The sequence below is a fragment of the Cavia porcellus genome, unplaced genomic scaffold (assembly GCF_034190915.1).
Source record: "Cavia porcellus strain 051 isolate PalLab524CR breed Dunkin Hartley unplaced genomic scaffold, mCavPor4.1 scaffold_17, whole genome shotgun sequence".
Taxonomy (NCBI): domain Eukaryota; kingdom Metazoa; phylum Chordata; class Mammalia; order Rodentia; family Caviidae; genus Cavia; species Cavia porcellus.
In genome coordinates, this window is record NW_026947500.1 from 71076452 (window position 1) to 71102951 (window position 26500).

Consider the following 26500-nt stretch of genomic DNA (forward strand, 5'->3'; position numbering starts at 1 on the left):
TCCGCTACCTCTACATCCCCCAGGGGGTGCTGGTCCCGTCCACCCGGCCCTCGCAGCGCCCCCTGCCGGCTCACCCATCTCACTGCGCTTCTTCTCCTGAGCCCGGCGGTGCGGCTTGTCCTGCGAGGAGGGAGGAGAGTCCGCGCGTGCATGCCCGCGACCCCGGAGGCCCCCGCCCCGTACTGGGGTTCCCCAGGTCCACCCCCTGAACCCCTGACTCCCCAGCTTACCTTCCTCATGGTCCCTGCAAAATCTGGGTCAAGGAGAGGACGTGGTCAGCGCGGGAAAGCCGCGGGAGCCAGCCCGCCGCCCCGCCCCGCCCCCCGCTGTACCTTGCCCGTGTCGGCCGCACGGGGGCGCCCTCCCCAGACACTCCTTGTGCGCAGGCGCCCTGCACCGGTGACAGCGGTAGCCCTGGTAGAAGGTCCCTCTGGGACAGGGAAGACAGACGAGAGTCCGAGGCCATTCTGCGCATCCCCACGTGCTCACCGGGACACCACGGGGCAGGGCCGGGCCTCCCGGGACTCGGGGATCAAGGCTGGGAGCCCTCCGCAGAGGAAGGGCTGATCACACCCGGGCCCGTATCTGCCCCCCAGAAGCGCACCTGAGGAGCATCTGGCAGGCCTTGCAGGACGTGGTCTCCTCGAAGGAAAACATCTGGAAGTCGTGCCCATTGGCGGTGGCATTCTCTGGGTAGATGTTGGAGCTGGTGAGAGAGGCAGGAAGGGAAATCAGTGTGTCACTCCTGTGCCTGGCTGCATAGTATTCCAAAGTGTGGCCTGCATAGACCGCGCTGCGTTTTGGAGCTAAGAGGTGATGCCCGCACAACACGAGGGATGTCTCAAAGGCCACAGAGTGTACATTATGCAGTGGTCCTTTGTTGTGTGACTTTTACTTTAACAGAGGAAGGACGAGATGGAGCAAGATGAGGAGAAAAGGGAAATGATGGAGGTGGGGAAGGGGAAGCTGGAGGAGTGGATGGAAAGGAGAAGGATCAGTAGAAGAGCCGGAAGCCAGAGGGAAAGAGAGGACAGGGAGAACCCCCGGGGCTGGGCTGAAGCTCGCGTGCACAGGAAGCAGGTTCGGTGACCCTGCCCCTCCCCCTCCGGAGAAGCCAGAAGGCGGGGCGCAGCAGAGCGCATGCGCCAGAGCGCACTGCTGGGGGGGAGGGGAGGGGGGGGAGGGGAGGGAGGGGAGGGGGGGAGGGGAGGGAGGGGAGGGGGGAGGGGAGGGGAGGGGAGGGACGCACATGGCCATCTCGAACTGCTCCATCCACTTCTTCTTCAGCTCGCGCGTCTTGAAGAACAGCTCGTAGCCCTGGGCTCCCTGGTCCTCGATCAGGAGAAACATGTGGCTCCACTGCGGGGAAGTGCAGTCCGGACTTGCAGCAGCTGCGCCCGCAGAAGTGGGGTGCGCACCCACCCACGTGCCCCTAACTCCAAATTAAAAACATATTGGGAGGTGTGGCTAAGTGCAAAGGGCCTGGGTTCTGTCCCCGGTACAGAAAGAGGAAGGAAAGGAGGGACAGGGAAAGAGAGAGGCGCAAGAGGGTGGGGGAGGGGAGGGGAGGGGATGAGCAGCCGTAAGCCGGGAAGAAGTCCAGGAGGGGAGGTGGGAAGGGGAGGAAAAGTTCACAAGAGAAAGAAAAGCCCAGGCGAGGGGTCGAGGCCTAGAAGAACGACCAGGATGGCGCTGGAGCGCCAAATCGAAGTTCATCGAGTGACCGCGCGAACACACGCGGACGTTCCGGCAGGCCCAGCGCCCTGACTGTCCCCGGCACCGGCACCCCAGTCCGGCTGCAGAACCCCACCTTCTTGTTGTCTCGCTCTCCGGAGGAGTCGTCGCGAACCTGGAAGTTGTGCAGGTTCACGAAGTCCTTGAGGTCGTAGGAGTCGCCCCGGCGCTTGCAGATGAGCAGCGCCTTGTCCAGTAGGAAAGCGTACCTGGAACCCGGGTCAGGGCTCTGTGGGCGGCGCACCCCGCTGCCTCCCTCTGGTGCCCCCCGTAGGTGCTGGTTTCACCCATATGACCCCCGTGATTCAGGGGACCCCAGCCACTAAAAATCAGGGCCCCCCATCAGGCCCTGCCCCATCCCCACCCGAATCCACGTTGCCTCCGCCCACAGCCCAACCTGGAACCTGGCCCCGCCTGCAGCCCCGCCCACCCAGGCCGGACGCAAGCCCCGCCCACTCTCTTAACGGCTCTGGCCCCACCCCTTCCGAGGCTCCACCCACAGGCTGGACTCCGCCCACAGCCCGACCTAGTAACCTGGCCCCGCCCACGACCCCGCCCACTTAGCTGACTCTGGCCCCTCCCCTCCCAGGCTCCACCCCCATCGGAGTGGACTCCGCCCACCTGTCCATCTTGGACCTGCGCTCCACCGAGGTGATCTTGAGCTCTCCATCGATCTTGGGCCGGCCGTAATTGGCCAGTGACCGGTCCTGGGCAGCAGGCAGGGTTAGGGACCCCCAAGAAGGGCACCAGATGTCCTCCCCGCGTGGCCACAGCCCTGCCCACCGGCCGCCACCCTACCAGGTTCTCAATGGACAGCTGGAAGTTGGTGATCTGCCGCAGGGTCTCGTTGTCCCTCTTGACCTCGTTGACGCACTGCGCCAGGTCCTGGGGGTGCACGGGGTGAGCCTGGCCCTCCTGCACCCGGCCCTGCCCAGGCGGACCCAAGACGAGGCCACGGCACGCGTGCAACCCCCGCTCACCCTCATGGCGTCCAGGGCCAGCCGCAGATTGTCCTTCTCCACCGCGTCCTGCGTGTGCTTCACCAGCTCCTGCAGAGCCGGAGTCAGACGCCCCTGCCCGGTCACCCCGCTGCTCCCCGGGGCCCCCAAAAGACCCCTCTCACCCTGCCCTCCCTGCAGGCAGGGACCTGACCCCAAAGACCCATCATCCCAAGGGGGGTGCCCAGACCCCCCAAAGCCAACCCAGCCCGCTCCTGAAGACCCAGAGAGGGGGAGGGGGGACCCCACTTGCACCCGCACCTGGAGCAGCAGGTGGTATTTGAGCACCCTCTGCATGGGGACCATCAGCAGGTCCCGCAGGGTGAACCTGCCGTTGTTGGCCCGCTGGGAACACTCCTGGGGGGGGGAGGACACAGCGGTCACCGTGGCCAGGGCAGGCCCAGGGAGCGGCCACTCCGCCTGTCCACCGGGGCTGGCCGTGCGCGTCTGTCCACAGCCTGAAGCATCCTCAGGTCTGCCGGGAACGCGTAAACAAGAGAACCCAGGAGGCTGGTGTGGCCAGAGGACAGGGGGCTGCAGAGGGGCTGGGGTTCAGCTCCAAGTCGGGGCTCAGCCAGGACGTGGGTCACAAGCGTGTTCAGGCTCAGCCTGCGGCTGGGATCCGGCCGGTGCGGGTCAGGTGTGGACTCCCCGGCCAGGACTTCACTCTCCCACACCCCCTCCCCCCCGGCCTTCCTGACACCGTCGCCATCCAACACCATCTGGGAGGAAGGGGACGCTGCGCAGAGGGCGGTGAGGCCCCCACCTCCAGCTTCATCTGCACGTCCTCGCGGGCCGTGGCCACCTGGTCCAGGTGCTTGCTGGCCGACTCCACCTGGCTGCAGTATCGGCCGTAGATAAGGAACCTGCGGGAGGACGATGGGAGAGCAGGAGAGGGCGGCTGCACCAAGGCCGGGCAGGTCTCAGTGCCCCACGTAGATGACCCTGAGCCTCAGTCTCCCCATCTGTAAAATGGGCCCAACAGTCCAGGCTCAGATATCATTAACAGGAAATGAATACAAGAGGCGACAAAAATGCAGCTTCCAAACACCGTCCAACAGAAAGGCAGCTGCACCCATCACAGCGCCTTATTCACACGGCCCGGGAGAGGGCCGGCTTCTCCTCCCCAAAGGCCGCGTGACCGCAAAGGTCATTTTGAACAAACTCGGGACACTGAGGGAGCTAGAGCAGTGCATCTAAAGACGTTCCAAGAGAGGACTCCCAGAACCCTCTTGCGGCAGGACCTCACTGTGTGGCCCACATTGGCCTCAGCTCTGTGGGGACCCTCCTGCCTCGGCCTCCTGCGTGCCGGGATTGCGGTGTGCACCGCCCTGTCTGGTTAATTGTTCACGTATACCGCGTTTTTTGAGGACTTGGCCTGCGGCCCTGCCCGTGCTTACGGAGCGCCCCTGTGTGCCCGGCCCCGTGCTAGGCACTTTACACCTCAAGTGATTCAGCACTCAGCACAGCCCCATAAACACCGCTTCACAGACAAGGAGGCTCAGAGAGGTCGGGCGGTTCCCGGGGCCACACAGCGGAGGTGGGAGCTGAAAGCCTGGCCCCTGACAGAGGCGTCCTGCCCCCGTGATCGTGAGGGTGATGTCTCCCGGGTGCCCGGCATGGCAAGGGCAGCGACCCCGGGCCCCGGTGCAGCCAGCCGGGCTCACCTCTCTTTGTATTTGATGAAGACCTGGTAGAGGGTGGACGCGCCCGCGGTGGCCAGCGCCTCCTTCATCTCCTTCAGGAAGTGTGTGTGAACTCGAAGCAGGTCCTGTACCAAGCAGGGGACACTCATCCACCCGGCCTGTGGGGCGCAGCTGGCACCCCACACCCCGGGCAGGGCGATCCCATGGGATAGAGGCCCACGAGGACTGGGGCCAGCAGGCCCACCTCAATGTTGATGAAGATGATCTCCATGTCCTGAGGCTTCAGAAATCGTTGTAGGGGCTTCATAAAGTGCTGTGCAGAGGGGAGAGAAGGGGGTGAGGGCAGGGAGACCCCACGCCCTGGATCAGCCCCTGAGAGAACCGGACAGAGAGAGACAGACAGACCGACAGACTGACAGGCAGAGAAAAAAATGGTAACACACAAAAAATTTTGTTCATAGCAGAGTTACTCATACCAGCCCCAAAGCGGAAACAATTCAAATGTCCATCACTAAATGCACGGACAAACAAAATCTGGTCCATTCACACCTTGGAATATTATTTAGCCACAAACAGAGAGCCACCATGGAATATTATGTAGCCGTGAAAAGAGAGTCACCCTGGAATATTATTTGGCTGTGAAAAGAGGCCCAGCTTAGAATATTATTTAGGCATGAAAATAGAACATGCTGGAACCCAGAGACAGCATGGATGAACTTGGATCACAGCGTACTCCAAAGACATCCCGTGTGTGACGGGGAGGATGGGAAATGTCCGGGATGGTGACTCCAGAGACAGCATTTGTGGGACTGGGGGCTGGGGAGGGGACGGGGGGGGGGGAGATTGAGGGTGACAGCTGAGGAGGATTTATTCGAAGGAAATACAGTGGAGCTCCAGGCTGTAAACACAGAGCCGCTGAGTCGTATCGTTGAGGCAGGTGAGCCATGTGGGGTCTCAGGAAGCGGGCTTTCAAAGGCGGGGGAGGCTGAGGCAGGAGGGCGCGGCGCACCTGCTGGATGGAGCCCAGCGTGTCGGTGTACTTGTCCTCCGTCTGCTGGATCTCCCGCAGGCAGCAGCAGCGTTTATCATACTCGGTCATCTTGGGCTGCAGGGGGACACGGAGAGGAGCTCGCGGGCGCCCCGCGCACCCCACGGCACCCCACGGCGCCCCCACGGCACCCCACAGCGCCCCCTCCGGCCGCCCTCACCGGCGAGGGCCCGGGCTCCGAGCGCATGAGGTCCTCGTAGATCTCGTCGCCCTCGGCCTCCTCGTTCTCCACGCAGTCGTACAGGTCCTCGTCCTCCTCCACGGTGTCGCTGTGGAACGAGGCTCGGTGAGGCCCAGGGCGGCTCCCGGCCCTCCGACCCCCCTAGATGGACCCGGGGACACCATCAGCATGGCCACTGCCACCCGGGCTCCCGGCCGCACTCACTCGATCTGGTCGGACAGGCCGCTGTAGATGTCCTCGTCTGCCATTCCGTACTCCTCCGTGGGGAACGGCCTGTGGGGTGAGGGCGGCATGAGCCAAGGGCCTGGGGCCACCACGGAGCGGCTGCCCGATGGCGGAGAGGTTTACTCACATGATCCCCTTGTTCTGGGCGATGGGGGTCCAGGACAGAGCGGACAGTGTGTAGATGACCTGTGACAGAGGCCACAGCTGCTCAGCCAGCCCCTTCCCACCCAGGAGCCACAGCCCAGACTCCAACCCACGCCCCCAGGCCCAGAGCAAGGCTCCCTGGGACTTGTTAGACCTTGGGAACCCCGTTTGGGGTCTTCTCTCCCTTCCTGTCCCTTAACTGAGCCTCGCCAGGGTCCTGTTCAATCCTCACAGCCGCTCAGAAAGGGCAGGACCAGAGAGGCACAGCCCCATCCTGAAGTCACACAGCACGCCCGGAGCTCAAGCCCTGTCCCACAAGCCTCCGGCCAGTGCGGTTCGTGCCTTGTGCGTGGCCTGGTTGGACTCATCTGCTGGCCACCCAACAGCTCATGGAATGAACCGGAACCCAGTCTCTGGGCTTTGGAGGCTCAGCTCACCTTTCCAAAATCCTGCACATCGAAGAGGTCAAAAGCCTCGAAGAGCTCACTGCGTTTGAGGCCAAACTTCTCACAGCAAGTGGACAGGAAAGTCCGGATGTTCTTAAGACACAGAAACTGTGAGAGAGAGAGAGGAAAATTGGGGGTGAAGAGTGAAGCAGGGGGAGAAACTGACCCCAACACAGACCCCGGCTGCTGCAGAGAGCGGGGAACCAAACCCTGAGCTCCCTCCCACGAAACCATCTCTCCGTTGAGCGTGGGGAGGGGACTGCAGGCTTGGGAACCGTGAGCCAAGGTCAACCTTTCCTCCTTGGAAGCCGACCCTCGCTGCTGTTCTGTTACGGTGATGAAACACCGGCTCTCAGCCTGCCCCAGGGACTTTGCTTGGGTGACCCACGGAGACAAATCCACCCCGATGTCCACAGGAGGCTTTGCTACATTTTTCACATCTTTGTTCAAAGGGCCCCCTTTCCTGAGAGGCCGCCTCTGACCTCTGGGTTGATTTTATCTCATGATACTCAGTTTCGTTCCTGAAGATCCGACCCAGGGTCTTTGCAGTGAACTACATCCTCAGCCCTTTTTATTCTTTATTTTTTGTGACAGGGTCTCACTAAGTTACGAAGGGTCCGAGGCTGGGCTCAGGCTTGTGATCCTCCCGCCTCAGCCTCGCACGGTGCTGGGGTGACAGGCATCTGTCACCACGCCCAGCTGGATCAGTGACCTTTGATGTTGTGATTCCAATTGTCTTGGAAGGCCCTGGCCACATCTATGCAAGACGGCAGACAGAATAAACGTCCAGGCTGTTCCGCGGACCATCCGTGCTCCGATCTCTCCCACTTCCCCTTATTTAGGAGCAGATATATTGAGAACGTGGATTGCACCGTGGAAGGGGATTGCACTGTGGGTGGAAAGCCTTCACACCGCATTGCAAGCTCCAGAGGATTCTCATGAAAGAACAAATCCAGTGATGGGGGGAAATTCCTTGTGGCTTGATTTTAAGAAACTGCTAAACCCTCTTGACCTTCAGCAACCCCACCCTCGGCAAAAAACGTGAATCCCTCCACCAACAACTAGACTGGGCTCGCTGAAGCTCAGAGGCTGCTGGCGCCTTTAGCTTTGAAGCATTTTCTAATGAAGTCCATCACATGACTGGATCATTGCAATATTGTTGTATTTTTTTTGCAGCCACGTGGAGCTTAACCTGCATCATCCCTGAGATCTCTGCCTCGATGACCTCAAGCGCACACATCCCATATTCTTTAAAATCATCTCTAGGTGCTTTAGAGCACCTACCAGAATGTCAGTGCTACCTAAACAGCTTGCACAGCTGTTTTTCGGGGGATCATGACCAGGAAAAAGTCAGCCCGGTACACATGCAGTGTTGGTGTGAGGCTGCGTCCACTCCAGGCCAAGCGGCCCGCAGGCACCCTGAGCGGGGAAAGAGCCTCGATCCTCGCTGGCTCTGGCCGCCTCGCCGTCTTCCGCCACCTTGAACTGTTGCCTGCCTCGGAGCCAGCTGATCACGGCCTGCAACCTCCACAAACTGCACACTAAATAAGCTTCTCCTTCCTAAACTTGGAGTGTCAGCTGTTTTCGGGTATTTTGGCTCAGCAACAAGAGAAAAGTCACAAAGACTATATGGAACGTGGACATTTACCTTAAGATAAACGTATTTAAGAAAAGGCATTGGGAATGACAGTGTGCAATGTATGTACCCTTGTTGTCCCGGGGTGGCGGGGTTTGAGTTTTCTCTCTGCAATTCAATTGTGTGGGGGGACCAGGATTCGAACTCAGGACCTTGTACTTGCCGGGCAAGTGCCTGTGCCGCTGAGCTGTATCCCTGGCGCTCTCTCTCTCTCTCTCTCTCTCTCTCTCTCTCTCTCTCTCTGAAATAAAATGAATTTGCAAACGAAAAAAGAAGTGGCATCATTTCCATCCTAGAATGGAAGGAAAACTGAGATCATTTATTATCATCAGAATTGCCTTTAAAGAGACAATATAGAAACCACATTGTGGAATTCCATCTCCCCGAAGTCCTGACCTCAGGCCTGTTGTCTCTCATCAAAAAGTATAAATGTGACTGTCAGAGATGTGTAAAACACAACAGAAATTCAACATCCACTGGTGATAAGGAGAGAGAGACAGAGAGAGAGAGAGAGAGAGAGAGAGAGAGAGAGAGATCTCCAAAACTTAGAGGAAAATATTATACTTAATCATGAAATGTTGACGAGATGCCCTTTGAAATCAAAAGTGCGGCCCAAATGCTGTCAGTATTTTTGCCTGACCCTGTATGGAAGGTCTCAGCCAGACGTGAAGACAAGAAATACAGGGCCAGTTTTTATGAAGATGCGATCGTCAGCAGACAAACTCTCCAAGAATGTTGGGAGCCGCGTCTGTGATAGCTCGCCTTGCGCGGCGGACGTGCGGCCTGTGATAAAGAGCAAAGCCTGAGGTAGATTACCCCTCCCATCGAATATGTTAGTTTCCTGCTTACCGCGTAAACAACCCGCTCAACAATATAGTCTGCCTGGCAACTGATGATGTTAGCCAATCAGCTTGCCTTGCTCACTTTAACATGATTGGACACTGTATCCGTATATATACTGGTGCCACCCCTGGGGGGGAAGAAGAAGCCCGGAAGTAGAAGCCCAGAAGGAGCCGCGGGGAGCGGACCAAAGGAGGCTTCGGCTGGGAGCGATCCCAGGGCAGGCTGTACGGAGAAGGAAAATAAAAGAAAAGGTTGTCCACTGCCAGACTTTGTCGTGTGTCCTTCCTGCCGGCCGGGAGCGGACATCGACATTTGGAGGCCCGCACGGGGACTGATCACCCCCGAGACGTGACAGCGGACAACGCTCCAGTACAGAGCTGCGAGACAGGTGAGTTGGGGATAAGCCTGGGCTCTGGGTGGCGCGCACCTACAGGGCTTTTAGACTCCCCTCAGGCTCACGCGTAAGTGGCGGATTCCTTGGGCCTCACGCGGTGAGTAACATATTAAAAGATGGGAAACATGCTAGGTAGCAACACTAAGAGCGAGGGTGGTTGTGGAGAAAGCTCTCAAGAGCTTACAAAGGTACGCAGGGTATCTGAGCAGGCCCAGTCAGGGAGCTCCCGAGAGGGGTCCGTCAAGGGGAACAAGGATGCTAAGGAGGAGGACGGGGCTCTAGCCTCGGAGTCGTCTGACTCCGAGGACGAGGGAAAGTTGAATGGTGAGGAGGCCAAAGAGACCAGCTGTCAGGAGCCTAAGTCGCTCGATAAGGAGTCGCAGGGTTCTTTTCCAGCGTTGCCCCGCGAATTGCGCTCTGCTCAACCTGGTCTGCGGAGGAGTAGAGAGCTCCTGAGCGCTCCCCGGCGCGAGAGGGAGGCGAAGCCTTCCGCCCCACCTTGGGGGCCGTTTCCGGAGGCGATTCCTCGCCACGAGGCGGCCGCCTGGGAGCTCTCTCCCCTTTCGCCAGAACAGAAAGTGATACACGGGCCCCCATTTTCCGCCCAATCACGGCCGCTGTCTTATGCTCCGCCGCCGGCGGGTCGGTATTTTTACAGGCGGCTTTGACAGGGGGGACGCTTGTCTCATGAGGTACATCCACCTGGGATAGATAGTGGCCCCTACGGGATATTTCCTGTACAAGTAGCTATGGGCCAGGGACGCAATGTATGGGAGCCTTTTGAGATAAAGCAGATTAGAGAACTTAAAAATGCAGTTACAACCTTTGGGCCGACTGCGCCTTACACCATTGCCATGCTGGAGAATCTGTCTTCTGGGCCCCTCACCCCCGCGGACTAGATTCAGCTGGCAAAGGCGTGTCTGCCCTCGGGTAGTTACCTAGATTGGCGAGCCTGATACACAGAGTTCTCTGCCAAACAGGCTAAAAAAAACGCCGGTCGAGAAAATGGGAGCTGGGGATTTAGCTTAGCGGCATAAGCGCCTGCCTTGTAAGCAGGCAATCGCCAGTTCGATCCCTGGTACCAATAAAAAAAAAAAAAAAAAAAAAAAAAAAACAAAAAAGATAAAAATAAAAAATAAAAAACAAAAAGGGGGAGTAAGCCAAGGCCTGCCTCCAAAGGCGCGGTTATCTATGGCATGACAATGGATGGGCCCGGATCCAGTGGTCAGCTGGAACCGAGGCGCGGTTTGTGTTTTCCCACAGGAACCGGGACGAGAACCACTGTGGATACCGGAGAGACTGACACGGGCAACAAAGCCCTCGACTGAAGATCAGACCTGCCCTACTGGAGATCCATCACAGACCAACCAATAAGATAAATAAAAATAGCGGTAGCCCAAAATGGACAAGAAGATCCTCAGGCATATGCATGGCTTGCTCAATCGGCCCACGACCGAGTCTAGATATGGCGGGCATCCCTCATTCTCCTCCATAAGGTGACAATACACAGCAGGGTAGGTGAGTCAATGACGGGTAAGAGCGTGCCTCCCCAGCACGACTCGACCTAAGCCAGGCCCTACCCCATCCTGCACGTAAGCCGCTGGACTGTTAGATGCTGCCCAGGTCTAAATTTCTCTCCGAGGGGATTTCTTTACGGAGAGGAAATGAGTGCAAGCTTGTGTGCATCCAGGTTCCGTCCAGTTTGTGCCTGGCCCTAGAAAAAGGACGAGGGCCTCAGGGCCTTGGCAGACCATGGCATGGCCAACCAGGTCTAAGCCAAGGACCTACGGTGGGCCTACGCATAGGGCATAAGCCTCTGCACCCAGTCCAGGAAGGGCTACGATGCGCACATTCATAAAAAATAAAATAGGGGGAGATGTTGGGAGCCGCGTCTGTGATAGCTCGCCTTGCGCGGCGGACGTGCGGCCTGTGGTAAAGAGCAAAGCCTGAGGTAGATTACCCCTCCCATCGAATATGTTAGTTTCCTGCTTACCGCGTAAACAACCCGCTCAACAATATAGTCTGCCTGGCAACTGATGATGTTAGCCAATCAGCTTGTCTTGCTTACTTTAACATGATTGGACACTGTACCCGTATATATACCGGTGCCACCCCTGGGCGGAAGAAGAAGCCAGGTAGAAGCCCGGAAGTAGAAGCCCAAAAGGAGCCGCGGAGAGCGGACCGGTAGAGGCTTTGGGGCAGACTGAAGCACAAAAGGAGCCGCGGGGAGCGGACCAGAGGAGGCTTCGGCTGGGAGAACCCAGGGCAGGCTATACGGAGAAGGAAAATAAAAAGAAAAGGTTGTCCACTACCAGACTTTGTCGTGTGTCCTTCCTGCCGGCCGGGAGCGGACATCGACACAAGAACATGCAGATAAATCCAGAGAAGTAATTACACAGTGTCGCTGAATACAAACCCAGCGGGACCAGCCCAGTGTGTGTCACTGTATCTACAAAATTCAAATCATATTATTTCTTGAAAAGATAACACTGGCAACATTTTCGGCGCGTGAGCAAAGCTACCTCGGGCGATAGAAGTCAGCTGAGGGGTTGCTTCAGGGGCCGAGGTTAGCCCGGACAGGCCACAAATGCTAGAAATACTGTGCGTGTGAGAAAAGCGGGAATTGCATACATGCACACAGCTGCTGGCATTGACTGCCCCATAAACTGAGCGAAAACTAGGCCTTGGTTTTAAAAGAATATCATTTAGCTGGGCAGAGCGTCCCGCACCCGTCATTCCAGAGCTCTGAGAGGTGAGGCAGGAGAATCACAAGTCCAGCCCCATCCTGGGCGACTTAGGGACTTAGAGAAAGTCTGTCTCAAAATAAAAGATTAAAAAGGGGCGGGGAAGGCCGGGCGTGGCGGCTCATGCCTGTAATCAATCCCAGCACTCGGGAGGCTGAGGCAGGAGGATTGTTGTGAGTTCGAGACCAGCCTGGGCTGCAAAGTGAGCTCAAGCTGAACTGCATAGCAAGAATCTGCCTCAAAAACAAACAAACAAAAACGAGCAGTGGGGGTACAGCTCATTGCAAAGGCCCTAACTGTAACCCTAACCCTAATTGAACAATTTCCTGTATCACTAAAACAAAAGGCATCATTTACTAGGTCCTAAAGACAGAAAGCACACGGACAACACACTGCTGAGACCAGCTAACAAAGTTAATAAATACAGCTATGAATCCCTCACTGAGCAGCATCGGGCTGTTTTACTGAAAGACATCAAAGTAACCCCAAGTAAATAAAGTGGGACGCACACCTAATTTTATCTAGAAAGTTCCAATACTTGAAATATTTCAGCTTTTCGAAACGAAGCTACGAATCCACGGCGTTCCAGCCGAAGTTCCCGGGTGGTTTTTGGATGAACTCGATACACGAATCCTAAGATTCGTGTGGACACCCACAGGGTCGTGCACGGCCAGGCGTGTGTGAAGGACAGTCCTACCAGGAGAGGACCAGGGCGGGCCACTAGACCCAACAGATACCCAGGCTCATCACAGATGGACAGTGATCAGAACAATGCGATCAGGGCACCCCGCCTCATGAGGACCCCGTGACCCAAGCCCGGCCACCAGGCGCCCCAGTATTCATGGAGAAGATGCGACACATTTCGTGGCCCTGCAGCACTGGCCCTGTGTGACTAACAGATCACGACGGGGCCACAGGCAGTGACTCTTGAGGAGCAGGGACACTGCTCCTGGCCACTTGGGTGCTCACCAGCCACATATTGTGAGAGCACTAAATCAGTCCCAGGGAGCGGGCCACAGGCAGGAGAGAGGCGCCCTGTGGCCGGCCACAGAGCCTCCAGTGTCAGCCGGGCTCCCCGAAGACAGTGACCCCAGCCTGCGTCTGTGTGGCCTCACGAGACCCCCGCAGGAGGCAGCTTGTAGTTCCTGATCTAAGCAGTCCCCGAGCATAGTGGATGGCCGCGCTGTACTGCTGAGTCCTGGAAGGCCAGGTGACGTAGTGACAGTGGTCACAGGGCCGGGACGGCAGTGACGTGTCAAGAAAGTTGTATAGTGTGCCATGTTGTAATTCAGCGATGCAGTGGTGTAAAGGGCTCGATGTGGGGCTGCCCTTCCTGTCTGGAAGGGATCGTCACCACCACCCTCGCGGCCATCCTCATCATCCCGTGATCACCATCACCATCACCGTCACCAACACTGTTTTGCTTAAATGGTTCTGTTCTGACCTGCACTGTTTGGCTGTTATGCCCTCTTTTATCTCAATCTCCTTTTTTTATTATTTACTTTTTTATCTTTTTAATTAAGGGAAAAATAAATAAAAAATAGCAGGATACATTATAGTAACCCACTTTGATTTCCTATTAACTTGATTTGAAGCCCTGTATTGCTCTCACCATCTTGTTTTGACTGATTTTCCTCTATTCTGTTATGCTTGATAGTGCCAGGTTCGAAAGTATAGGCAACAGCTGTGAAGACAATAAGATTCATTATGACGCCCATTCTGGTTGACTATTATCTTCTTTTGAAGTCCTGTAATGTCTCCAATGTTTTGGTTTTATTGGTCTTATTCTTTACTGTTTTGTTCAATTTTATTATACCTGATGATATAGGCAATTCTTTTTAAGATAGCAGTATGGTAACCATTGTTGATCACCTTGTATTTTGTTTTTACATCATGTACTGTGTCCATCCTTCTGATTTGACTGACTCTGTTCTGTTATGTCACATTTGGTTTTATTCTCTTCAAAAAAAGTAATAAGAACTGTGGGAGCAACAAAACCCAAAATGTGTAATTGTCATTGTACAAAAGAGAGGAAAAGAAAGTGCTCTAAAGGATATAACTGCATGTATATTTAAGTGTATAAGATAGATAACCATATCACTGAATTTTGTTGGATCATTGAACAGAACTGTCTGTAGTCTCACTGTTTGAATGTCCACTTTATATGCTTTAATTTTGTAACATGAATATTTCTAAGATGACAGTATGTAATCTATTAACTAGTGATTTCCTACTGTTTATTTTTTCTGAAATTCCCTTTCTCTGTTTTTTTCTTTTTCTCTTTAAATAAAATTTTTTAAAAAATCACCATCACCATGATCACCGTGATCACCATCACCGTCACCACCACCACCAGGACTATCTATCTACCATTACATCCGCCCTCACCATCATTCTCATCCTCATGACTGTTCACCTCGCGTGACCCCTTGATTGGATTCGGAGCCGCCTGGCCTGGTGCTTGGCTGCTGCGAATGTTGGCCTGGCTGATGGCTGAGCCCCTGATGACTTCACGGCAGGGGTCTGCCGGGAGGTGGGGGCTCCCTGAGTCATGCAGCTGCCTCCGGCCCCTCAGTCCTTTCTCCCTGCCGGCTGCTCTGTGTGAGCATCTTCCCTGTCGCATCCTCCCGCCGTGATGTCTCTGCCTCCCCGCAGGTGTAACGGCCATGCAGCCCCTCAGCCATGGAAACAGCGAGGTGAGACCACCCTTTTTATAAATTTGTTTTGTCAGGAACTTGCCGCAGTGACTGAAAGCTAACACAGTCACTTTGCAGTACAAAACCAACCGTAGCACGTACACAGCCGCAGCAGCGCTCCAGTGAAACACTGTGAAAAGCAGGCAAATTGCGTCTCTGACATCTGAAAGCTCCTGGGAATGTGCTCACAGCCGCGATGGATGCCAGACCCGGCAGGCTGGAGAGGGAAGGGGACCCCGGGCCCCCCATCGTGCCAGCTGATCTTCCCTCCCTTCTTCTCTGTTATTTTTTAAGAACTTTATTTTAGAACCAAACAAAGTCCACAGCAAAACTGAGCAGAGCTGTCAAGAGGCCCCGTACCCCCTTCCGCCCCAGCTGCCCAGCCCCAACCGCAGCACACACCCCAGAGGGACCGTCCGTCCGGGAGCGGCCAGCGCACGATGACCACCCCGAGTCTGGGTCTCGCTCTAAGGGTTTGGACAGACAGAGGGACAGGCCTCCACATCTGTCATTGCAGAGAACAGCTCGCTGCACCCCAAACCTCTGCGCTAGCCAGTGTGGGGGAGCACGCCCGGCATCCCCGCACTCTGGGAGGCTGAGGCAGGAGGATCACGATTTCAAGCCCAGCTGGGCAGCTTAGTGAGAGTCTGCCTCAAAGTTTAATAATAATAATAATAATGATTTCAGAGCTAGAGACGCAGCCCAGCACCACCACGACAACAAAAGCGACCCGTAATCCTCCACTTACTCTCGCTCCGTAACCCTGGCATCCCCCAGTCTTCCCACCGTCTCCCGGGTCCGGTCTTTTGCAGACTGTCCCGAGGTGGAGCCCTGCACCAGGAAGCCTGTTCAGCTCGGCTTCTTGCCGTGGCTGGAGGCAGTTGGGCGTCCCCGGTCTTCACAGCGTGATGGTCCGCTTCCTTCCTAGCACTGCAGGATGTCCCACTGCCTGGACGTGCCCTGGCGTCTGCATTCACCTCCGTAAGGCCATCTCAGGCCCCTCCGAGTCCAGGCTGACCACGAACCAAGCGGCCAGCAGCGCCTCGCACGCAGGGTTTTGTGTGGACAAAACTTCGCTTGGGTAAGTGTGTTTTCTCCTTTAACCGCCGTTCGCTCTCCGATTCCTGTTTATTTCCTGCGGTCTCCTCCCCTCCTCTCCCCCCTCACTGGCCCCTGTCCAGACACCGGTTACCCCATTTCCCCGACCACATTTTGGGGGTGTTGGGATGGAACCCAGGATTCCCCACTGAGCTGCATCCCCAGCCCTGTTTTATTTTTATTTTGAGACAGGGTCTTGCTTAGTCACTGTGTCGCTCAGGCTTTGAGGCTGAACTTGGGATGCTCCTGCCTCAGCCTCCCAGAGCGCTGGGATGGCGGACGTGCCCCGCCCTGTCTCCTGTCTTTAGTCTTCAACTGCATATGCGTGTCCCCCTGCAAACACACGTGGAGTATTCCTTCCTGTCCCACGCGTACCTTCCTTCCCTTACTATGGACTCTTTTTCCCAAGGTTGTCTTTGGTGTCAGCTACACACACGCACACACATGCACACCATTGTCAGGCCTCATTGCTGTTACCAGGCCTGTACACACTGTTTCAGGAATGAATTCCCACTGGAAAGAAGGGAATACCTGGGGCTCCTAATGAGGATACCATCTGCCTGGGATCACACAGGTAGAAACGGGGACCCAAAAACTCAATACTCAAAGCCCCGAGGCCTTGTCCCTAACCACTGCACCGCCCTGCCTCGGGGGACCACACCAAGAACTTCCGGGGTGAGAGGCCGGCAGCCCCTCCCAGGAGCCTCTTCCACTGTGGGCCAGCGCAGCCCAGGACCACAGTCACCAGGGGGAAGGCGCCAGATGGTTCTCTGTGGCCCAAGGGAGGAAACTCCCTCCTGACCTCAGGGACATCAGCTGAGCCTTGAAACCACTTCCCTGCAATCATGTGATACCCCAGAGGGGGAGAGGGGGGTGATTCATGACCCCCTGGGCCGGGCTGGGGCCGGCGAGGGACAGGGGCTCCCTCAGACAGCAGTCAGGGCTGCGGTCAGACCACCACAAGGACTTCCCGGCAGCCTGAGGTGTGGGAGAAGGTGGGGACGGCCAGGAGCCCCCCCAGACAGGAGCGTGGAGGCCGATTCTTCACCTGCCCTGCTTTGGGGTGCAGCCCTCTCTCTCGGCCCCCTCCTGCTTCCTCCAGGATGGCATCGTGCTGTATGTAAAGCGTCAGCCTGGCCCTGGGGTCCAGCTCTGCCCTCTGGTCCCCCACTGGCACAGCCCTGCTGGTGCCCGAGCTGGGAAGGAGGACAGCTGGTCATCACTGGTCATCAGGGAGGCGGCGGGCAGAGCCGAGGCCTGCTGGGGCCGGGAGCGAGGGCCCAGGGCGTGCACGGTGCCCCAGTGGCTCCCCCACCCACACCCCAGCCCCAGGGACACGGCCGGAAACAGGAAATGCCTGCCACCGGGGCTGTCTGGGGGAGACAGTAAAGGGCAGAGGGGGGACCTCTGCGCTCCACCCTCAGCGCCTTCATCTTGCTCGTTCAGGTTCCCTGAGGGACTCGCATGCTGCCCAGAGATGGTGGGCGTGCTGGGCTTTGAGCAGGACGTGCAGGCGCCCGCTTCTCAGCCTGCCACACGCAGCCAGCAGTCAGCCAGCGGCTCCCTCTGCCCAGCACACACCCAACACCTCAAAGCCCACAGAGATGCCTCCGAGCCCAGCTCAGCAAGGCCTTTACCAGCTCCTGTGTCTTTTTTGCCAACTGAACCTCCATGCTAGCATCTTGTTCAGAGGCCGACTCACCAAGCTCAGTCATGCATCGACCTGTAATTACTAGTCAGCGTCTGCCAGGACTCCGGAGGTGGCCGAGGCAACGTAGTCCTGTCCTAGCAGGGGCACTGACCCCAACAGAAGGGAACACAAATAACCGATTAGTGACGACGGTGGCGATCAGTGTGGTAGGAAGTACAGGGTGTCTGGTGCACGGTGGTTACACGGGGGAGGCATCTGGTAAGGTTTTGGGGTGGTGGGGAGCTGGTAATGTGAGAGAGGCCATCCACTCCAGGACCAAGCGGTGCAGAGAGAGGAGAAAAAGTTCCGGGCAGCCCAATGTCCAGGGTGTAGCAGTGGCCCCTCGTTCTGTTCTCTGTTAATCTCTCATCTTGTGAACACGCGCCTGTCTTCCATTCCTGGGCAGGGCCTCAAGAGACACGAAAGCAGGCGTCCGTACACAGCTCACGCGGCTGCATCTGCAGTCGATGGAGTAACCACACATTCACCCACAGGAGAGCAGAGAGACAGACGGAAACGGATTGAGTATCCCTTATCCAAAGCGCTCAGAATCCACAGTGTTCCTGGTTTCAGATTCTTTGCAGATCGTGACTCTTTGCACATCTACATTGAAACATCTTGCAGCCCGGACACAAGCCTACACACAAAGTTCACTTTTGTCATGTGTGAACTTTATGCACATAGCCTGAAGGAAATTGTATAGATGCTTCTGTCTTTGTGGTTTCGGGGATAGAACGAGGGCTGGTGTACCGCTGAGTTACGTCCCCAGCTCTTTTATTTTTTATTGTTTGTTTCTTCAACTTTAATATTAAAGATCGTGAAGTCGCCCAGGTGGGCTCCAACGTGCGGCGGTCCTGCCTCAGCCTCCCTTAGTCCTGGTGTGACAGCCATGCACACCGCGCCTGGGTAGTATTTTAGTGATTTTATTCAGGAAAAAACATTTGTGTTCATTCAGACACCAATGACAGCATCAGGTTGGCTTTCAAAAGCTTCAGATTTGCAGAGAGGGAAGCTTGGCCCACTCGTGGGTACCATGGACACCACTCGGGACTAGCAATCCAGGGGGCACTGAGTCCCACAATGATATGGATGCATCTGGGAGCCAGGATGCCCGGTGGGCGTGGGGCTGGGGCGGAAACCACAACAGACCGCGCATGGTCCAATTCCACTTATATAAAACACACACTTATATAAGACACGCAAATCCCACTGCAGTGCAGACCCTCAGGCACAGGAACAGGGTGTGGGTGGGGACCGGGGAGGGACCCGTGGAACGGAAGAAGCCGGGCTGGATTGCGGGGTGGTTTCACAGGCTCACGGAGAGCTCAAACTCTATCAAATCATTATTTTTAAAGACCCCATTTATCATGAATTAGGTCCTCAAGAACCACGGCTTTCAAATCAGAGGGCCCATGACGCAATCTGGGCCTCAGACCATTTGCTTAAAAAAATAGGAAGTGTGGCGATGCTGGAGATCTTTCTCAAAAGCGAAGGGGACCAAGAGATTCAGAAAGATGCATTAGGTAAGCGTGCCAGCTCCCTGCAAGGAAGGTCACCGTGGTGTGCCGCAGGCGGGCACCAATAAAAATCTAGGGTTGCATAGAAGTTTCCCCCCCTTGTCTCCATCGCGGAAACCCTACAACTTTTTACCCAGCGCCGGCGTGGCACTGGGAATTATAAATCACTTGGAGGTGATTTAACGTCCACAGGAGGATCTCAGAATTACACACAAATACTGCGCTACTATATGGAGGGACTCGTATCCATGGGGGGCCTGGAGTCCACGTCCACCGATCCTGAGGCGCAGCCGCAGCCTTTTACGTTTAAATAAAAGAGAGGGCTCGGGCTGCCCTGCTGTGTCTCCGTGTCGCCCCTGAAACCAGGGCACAGGGCAACGCTGAGCTTTGGGAAGCTGTGGCTGCCGTGGCTGGGAAAGTCGGAGATGCCGTAACCCACTCGGCCAGCAATGCAAGAGACGCTCTGTGGCCACATGTTTGGGTCTCCTCTTAATAAAGCACATGACGTGAAGGCAAATTTATATTTTTATTCAAATCAGTCTTACTGAGAGCACGGAGGGGAAAAAATGTTCCAGGCACAGGAAATGGCATGCAGTGTCCCTCTTCGTTGATTCTAAAACGTTTATTGAGCAACTACTATGTCCCAGGTACTAGTGTAGGCTCCCGGGATGTAGCTAGGAGCAAAAGAGAAACGTACGCCTGCCCTTATGAGGTTGATGTTCTACTAGTGGGAGAAAACAAATAATATATATATATATAGTCACCCTCCACAGCTTCAGGGGTTATATGTGGACTCAACCAACCACAAATCAAAGAGAATCAGAAAAAGCCAGGCATGGTGGGGCACACCTGCCATCCCAGCACTCCAGGTGGCCAAGGGAGAGAGATCACAAGTTTGGGCCCAGCCTGGGCAACTTAGGAATTTAGAAACCCTATCTCACGATTAAAAACTAAAAAAGGTCTGCGGATGTAGGTCACTGTGAAACCCAGAATAAAAAGAGAAGGAGCGGGAAGGGGAGAGGGAGGGAAAAAAAGAGGAAGAGGAGAGAAAGAGAAAAGAAAGCAACATGGCAGTCAAAGGCCTGATGAGGAAGAGATCTGGGTAGATGTCTGGAGGAGCTGACAGAGGGAACAGCTTGTGCAAAGGTCCTGGGGCAGGGCTGCCTGACCCGTTGGTAGAAGACCAAGGAGGCACGTGTGGCTGGGGCAGAGTGCAGGGCAATGTAGGAGCAAACCAAGGGTCTGATCGGCTAAAATCAGAGCTGTGAAATCACAGTGAAGCAAGTGATTGTCCCTCCCCAGCACCCACCATCCTGCCACAGCTCCCAAAGTCCCTCAGAGTGAAGACAGAGCCTCTGGAAAGCGTCTTCCTCCCAGCATCCCCTGGGCGTGCTCCATAGCGCCCCCTAGGCACCCAGCTGCTTGCACGGTGGGGAGTGCGCCTCAGACTTTCTGCCTTGGAAACCTGACCCCAAGGCAGCTCGGTGACTCAGGAGGCTCCGCCAGCTTAATCCAGCCCATACAAACCCGCTCCTGGGCCTGGAGATGGAGCCCAGGGGCCGGGCACCTGCCTAGGAGCCCTGGCCGGGTCCTCCGCACCAAAGACAGGCAAAAGAATCCTTCAGATGAGTCGAGGCACCAGGACACCGGGCTTATCGTCATGGAGCGGAGACGCCATCCGACCACGGTTTCTGAGTTCCTAAACCACAGTATGGGAGCATTATGAAAGATTTGTGCGATGTCACTACTAAGCTTGGGATGTTTTGTTTCACGCAACAATTAAGTTGATACAGCCGTTATCTACACCACAGGTTTACTGTGAAAATCAAAATCGCCTACAATTGTAAGGTACTGGGAATGAGAGCTGCACATAGTAAGTGCTCAGTAAACAGCACAGTGGTGTGAGCCTGTGATTCCAGCATTCGGGAGGCTGAGGCGGGAGGATCCTTGTGAGTTTGAGGCCAGCCTGGGCTACGTAGTGACCTCAAGACCAGCCTGAGCTACACAGTGAGACCCTGTCTCAAAAACAGGAAAATTAAAAAATAAATAAAAAATCCGGGCACAGTGGCTAACACTGGTAATGCCAGCACTGGGGAGGCTGAGGCAGGAGGATCATGGTGAGTGTGAGACCAGCCTGGGCTACACAGTGAGCTCAAGGCCAGCCTGAACTGCAGGGCGAGACCCTGCCTCATAAGGACAAATGAAGGGGCTGGGGATTTAGCTCAGTGGCATAAGCACCTGCCTTGTAAGCAGGCAGTCGTGAGTTCAATCCCCGGTACCAATAAAAAGGAAAAAGACAAAAAAAAAAAAAAAAGACAAATGAAAAAATGCACATATTAAGTGATCGATAAGTGACAAATCCAGAAATACTCAATAAATGTAACCTACTTTTTTTTTACTTTTCTTTTTGATTCTAAGGATTGAAATGGTGACCTTCACCCTGAGCTCCGTAATCCCCGATCCTTTTTAAATATATTTTATTTTGAGTCGGGATCTTGTTAAGTCACTACGTGGTCGAAGCTGGGCTCAAATACTCGACTCTCCTTCCTCGGCTTCCCAGGGAGCCGGATCGCAGGTGTCTGCTGTGAGATTTGCCTGCCTGCTCCTCCTCCCTGCGACTACCCAAGACCTTCCCGTCTCTAGAAAAACCACAAACCCAAACAAACCTCTTTCCTTTCTAAACAGTCCAGCCTTGGGTATTCTGTAACAGCAACAGCAAACGGACTGTGACAGAAAGCTGGCACCGGGGAGCTGGAACACGACTCCAGGTCCAAAGAAGCACCTTTGGACCACGGAGACCAGCCCGAGCTGTTTTGAAGTGTGTGCTAAGCATTAAAAATTTGGGAGAGCTGGCACCTCTCTACTTCATTAAAACAGTCCTTTGCAGAGGGCTGGAGCTCTGACGTTAAATCGCTCCCTTATTTTAAGCTCCTGATGCTGCCAGTGCTTGCTGGCTTGTCTCCCTGTTCACTGATGTTTCCTCCTCCTGCCTGTGCCTCGGCTTCCCAGTCTCCCCTCTGTCTCCCAAAGGACCCCGGCCCCACCCACAGCCTCCTGACCCGGCCCACGGGGGACTCCCTGGAGCAGGGCACCATCTCACCACTCTGACCTCACGTGGAATCCTCGGGACAACCCTGTCAGTTAGGGACCCATTTGAAAGACGGGGAAGCTGAGTCAGGAAGGCTTCAGTAACTTCCCCAAATCCCATGGCTGGAACTGCACCCGAGACTCCCGGGAACTGGCATCTGGGCCCCTACACCGGCTTCTCAGTACCCGCTTCCGAGAGCTTGGGTCCCGTTCCGGGCGCCCTAGTGTGTCACGCAGCAGCCCTGGCCTGGGTGCCCCGGCACACGGGTCTCTCTACAAGCGACAGCCGAAAATCCACCCTCATGGCCCAGTCAGAGCAGCACAAGACTTGCCCCTCCCGGTTCTCCACTGCAGCAGTGACACCCCCATTCATGCGGGTCCCCGAGCTACACCCCGAGCCACATCCTGCTTCCTTTAGTTTGGGTTTGGGCACAGCGTGGCGACATGCTCCGCGGGAGGTGACACACGGGGCTCCACACAGCTTCAGTCTTTCTGGCGCCCTCCCCGTCTCTTGGCTCTCCTTTCTTTTGCAAAAGAGCCACCTCCCTTTCCCTGTCCTCTGTCTGTCTCCATCTTGCTCTTGATGTATATTTGGGTTTCTCGTTGAAGAGAAATCGTGGTATTTAAGCCTGCGTGTCTGTCACTTAACATTATGACTACGAGGACGAGAAGAACAGAGCAGGACATATTACAACCCCGGATCTGAAGTCAGGTTACAAAGCTACGGGCATAAAGGAAACAAAACAAACCAAACCGAAAAGCCACCCTGGTACTGGCAGCAAAACCGTCAGGTAGATCAATGGAACAGAATAGAAGATGCAGAAAAAAAAAACCAAAGGAATATTCAGCTCTCTGATCTTTGATAAGGGGGCCAAAAACATGTACTAGAGGAAAGACAGCCTCTTGGTGTTGGGTCGGGAGGCTGAGGCAGGAGGATTGTTGCAAGATTGAGGCCAGCCTGGGCTACAAGATTCAAGGCTGGCCTGAGTTGCACAAGGAGACCCTGTCTCAGAAAAAGACAAAAAATAAAAAATAAAGTCAGTCGCTCAGTTTCGATTGCACTCCAGAAAGCATGTCCTCTGGTCTTTGCCTTGATGTTTTGTTTTATCTACAACATAGGACCTGGAGCCCTGGTGCTTTGGGGGATTTGCCCATCTGCTTGTTTACTGCCTAGAGTGGATTAAAAGGTACCTTCCCAGAGACAGAGACAGAGACAGAGACGGAGACAGAGACGGAGACAGAGAGAGACAGAGATCCAGACAGACGTGGTGGTTCACACTTGAGGCAGGAGGATCCCAAGTTTAAATCCAGCCTGGGAAATTTAGCAAACCTTGTCTCAAAATAAAAAACAAAAAGGGATGGTTGTAGCTCAGTGTGAAGGCACTAGGTTCAGTCCCCAGTGCTAATAAAAAAAAGTGTCCACATGTGATCCAATCCTCAGATTGTAGAAATGTCACGTTATTTGATAAAAAAGGATTTTGCAAGAGGAGTTAGGTAAATTCGGGCTCTTGCCGTGCGGGGAGAATCCTGGATTATCCCCCGGGCCTTACGTGCAATGGCAGGTTTGCCCACGAGCGTCACACAGAGCACACAGAGACAGAGGGGACCCCCTGTGACGACGGGGCCCCCCTGCTAGGGAACACGCAGAGCTACTGGGGAGAGAGAGGTGGAGGGCGCTCAAAGACTCTTCCTGCAGTCTTCAGAGAGAGCCCAGGCCCCAGACGCCTTGATTTCGGGGTCCCAGCCCAGGAGCCTTCGAGGATAAAGGTCCTTTGTCGAAAGTCTCCACTGTGTCGCAGAAGCCTCCAGAAAGGAGTGTGCTGGGTCCCTCCCACACGCGGCCATGAACTCGGGTCAGTGGACCTGGTCTCTCCTGCTCTTCCCCAGACACCCAGCTCTCAGCAGAGCTCCTGCTGCTGATAATGCAGTCAATGAACAGTTTAACTCTGAACAGTTCTGGAGTTCGTCTTTGCCAGCCCTGGCCAGGGTCATTCAGCATTCTCTGGATCTTTCTGAAGATAAAAAAGTTACTGCCTCTGACCCAGGGCAATTCTGTCCCCCCACCCGCACCCCGGGCACTTGGCAAATGTCTGGAAATATTTCATGGATGCAGTTCCAAGGGAAAGGTGTTTCTGCTTTCAAGAGGTCAGTGATGATGTTAAACATCCTGTGATACACAGAGCCTGTCCCAAAACGTCAGACTGAGCGTCACCAACTCTGGCCAACATTTAGTACTTGGTGCTAATATAAACATCGAGAGCCTTTTTTAAAAATAACCATAATGTTTTATTACCATGAAGACTAGATTTGAATAATAGACAGGCGTGGTGGCTCACGCCTGTTATCCCAGCACTCGGGAGGCTGAGGCAGGAGGATCGCTGCGAGTTCAACCAGCCTGGGCTGCAAAGTGAGCTCAAGGCCAGTCTGAACTGCACAGAGACCCTGTCTCAGAAAGACAAAAAAAAAAAAAAAAAAAAGACTAAGCTTGTACTGAAAAGATTTTCTATAACAAGACGAGAAAAGCAATAGCAAAATTAACTATAAACTAGATTATGCATGGCGAGTTAACTGTTCCTTTTACCCAGGGAAGAGTATGGACGCTTCTGGTTTTTTTGTTTTGTTTTTGTCTTCAATATATAACAATACAGAGCACAAACATACTCTATAACTGCATTGGACACGGGTGAATCCTCTGCAATCATTTGCTTCTCCTAGGTTCTGTTTAAATTTCCCCAAAATGAATTACATTAAAACAATGACCAGCTGCTTTTACTTTTTTTTTCTATATGGTCAGAAAAATATCACAACAAACATGTCAAACCCATCAGTTGGGAGGCTGAGGCAGAAGGATCACCGCGAGTTTGAAGCCAACCCGGGATAAATAGTGAGCTCAAAGCCAGCCTGAACTACATGGCGACACGCCAATGTATCAAACAGCAGTTTTACGCAAATTACCTTGGTATCTCTTTAACTGTTGTTTAAGTTTTATAGGAAAACATTTTAAAACGTACACAAAACTAGCCAAGTGTTACAACTTATAATGAAGTATCCTAGAAAAAAAATAACTTTATATATTATATGTAATATTCACATACAACAGAATGGCACATAATGTGTCTTCTTGTAGTTTAAATAAACAATACAGTGTGTTGTTTATATTGTCTATCAATCTAGCTAATTTGATCTCAGCCATACACAACTGATTGCTTCTTGATATATTACTTCCTTTTCTTTCAGTCACTGGCCCTTCAGTTTCTCTTGTGAACTAACTTACAAACTCTCCACCTACAACTCTGCCCTGAACCCAAGAGATGGGGTGTGGCCACAGCCTGGCCAATCAAACCATGGTATTCTCCAGGGAGCTGTGATTGGTTTAGGGCTGGTCACGTGACACTGATCTGCCCAATCAAATGATATTCTTCTAGCTGTAGCAATTGTCAAGAATGAGCATGTGACCCTGGCCTAGCCAATCAGAACACGGTATTCTCCTGGTCACAGCATTGGTTTAGGAATAAACACGTGACCACCACCCCCACCCAAATTCATGTTGGGTGTTGGGAGTTTAGTTCTTTGGTAGAGTGCTTACCTAGCAAGTCTGAGGTGCCGGGTTTGAGCTTCATAACTACAAAAACTAAAATAAAATAACGTTTAATGAAAGATAATTCTAGGGTTTTTGTCTTGAGTGACCAGAAAAGTGACCCTAATATTTCCTACTGAACTCTAATTTTTGGAAAAAGAAATGTGCATTATGCAGTCACCCTCGAGTGCCTCTGGAGGGTAACGGATGACTAGGAAGAACCCCAAGATAAACAACAGCAATAAACATCAACAGATGTGAGAAAGAACGCCAAGATAAACCAGAGCTAGGAGCTACGACATGGAAAGCACAGCGGACGATGGTCTGAGCCCCTGGATCCAGGGTGAATCTAGACCTGAAGGTGTTTCGCCTGAACTTCTCATTATGTGACATAGGAAATACTATTTTTGATTGAGCCTGTTTCAGTTAGCTCTTCTCCCACAAGCTCTAAGTCTCGACTGAAACTTCTTCAGATGGCTTTCCTCAGACCTTCCAATTTCCCAACTAAACCCCCCTTATTTCTTCCCCTGCACCCCTAGGAAGATGACTTTCAAGTTCCTCCTAAATCTCAGGTCTCAGAAAGTCATCCCCGACCTCAACAGTCGGCCAAAATCTCTAGACGCTGGGAAGCACTTTAGAAACCAGACTGTGGTCACCCGCACTCCTGAGTCTTGGCCTCTTCCTGCTGCCTGTAGTGTTGATGAAGGAGACAAATGGACCCTCTCTGACCTCTCGGTCCCCCCTCAGTCGGCCTTCCTGCCCGCTCCTGCAGATTTCAGTCCCTGTCCTCGCTGAA

The 26500-nt window shown here is 54.3% G+C and overlaps 1 protein-coding gene across 2 annotated transcripts in view; it reads right to left on the reverse strand.

Annotated features, from left to right (window-relative positions):
* Positions 1-26500, reverse strand: part of Vav1 (vav guanine nucleotide exchange factor 1) — a 58552-nt gene that overhangs the window by 20408 nt on the left and 11644 nt on the right. For both annotated transcript variants that reach the window (XM_063228730.1, XM_063228729.1), the window contains exons 2-19: positions 6414-6530; positions 5960-6018; positions 5812-5880; positions 5587-5695; positions 5388-5483; positions 4623-4691; positions 4400-4503; positions 3499-3598; positions 2994-3089; positions 2715-2783; positions 2533-2619; positions 2356-2441; positions 1811-1943; positions 1250-1359; positions 605-706; positions 333-430; positions 231-253; positions 75-120 (exon numbers count right to left, since the gene is read on the reverse strand). In XM_063228730.1, coding sequence (XP_063084800.1) covers positions 75-120; positions 231-253; positions 333-430; positions 605-706; positions 1250-1359; positions 1811-1943; positions 2356-2441; positions 2533-2619; positions 2715-2783; positions 2994-3089; positions 3499-3598; positions 4400-4503; positions 4623-4691; positions 5388-5483; positions 5587-5695; positions 5812-5880; positions 5960-6018; positions 6414-6530 — 1573 coding nt within the window. The remainder of the gene's footprint in view (positions 1-74; positions 121-230; positions 254-332; positions 431-604; positions 707-1249; positions 1360-1810; positions 1944-2355; positions 2442-2532; positions 2620-2714; positions 2784-2993; positions 3090-3498; positions 3599-4399; positions 4504-4622; positions 4692-5387; positions 5484-5586; positions 5696-5811; positions 5881-5959; positions 6019-6413; positions 6531-26500) is intronic.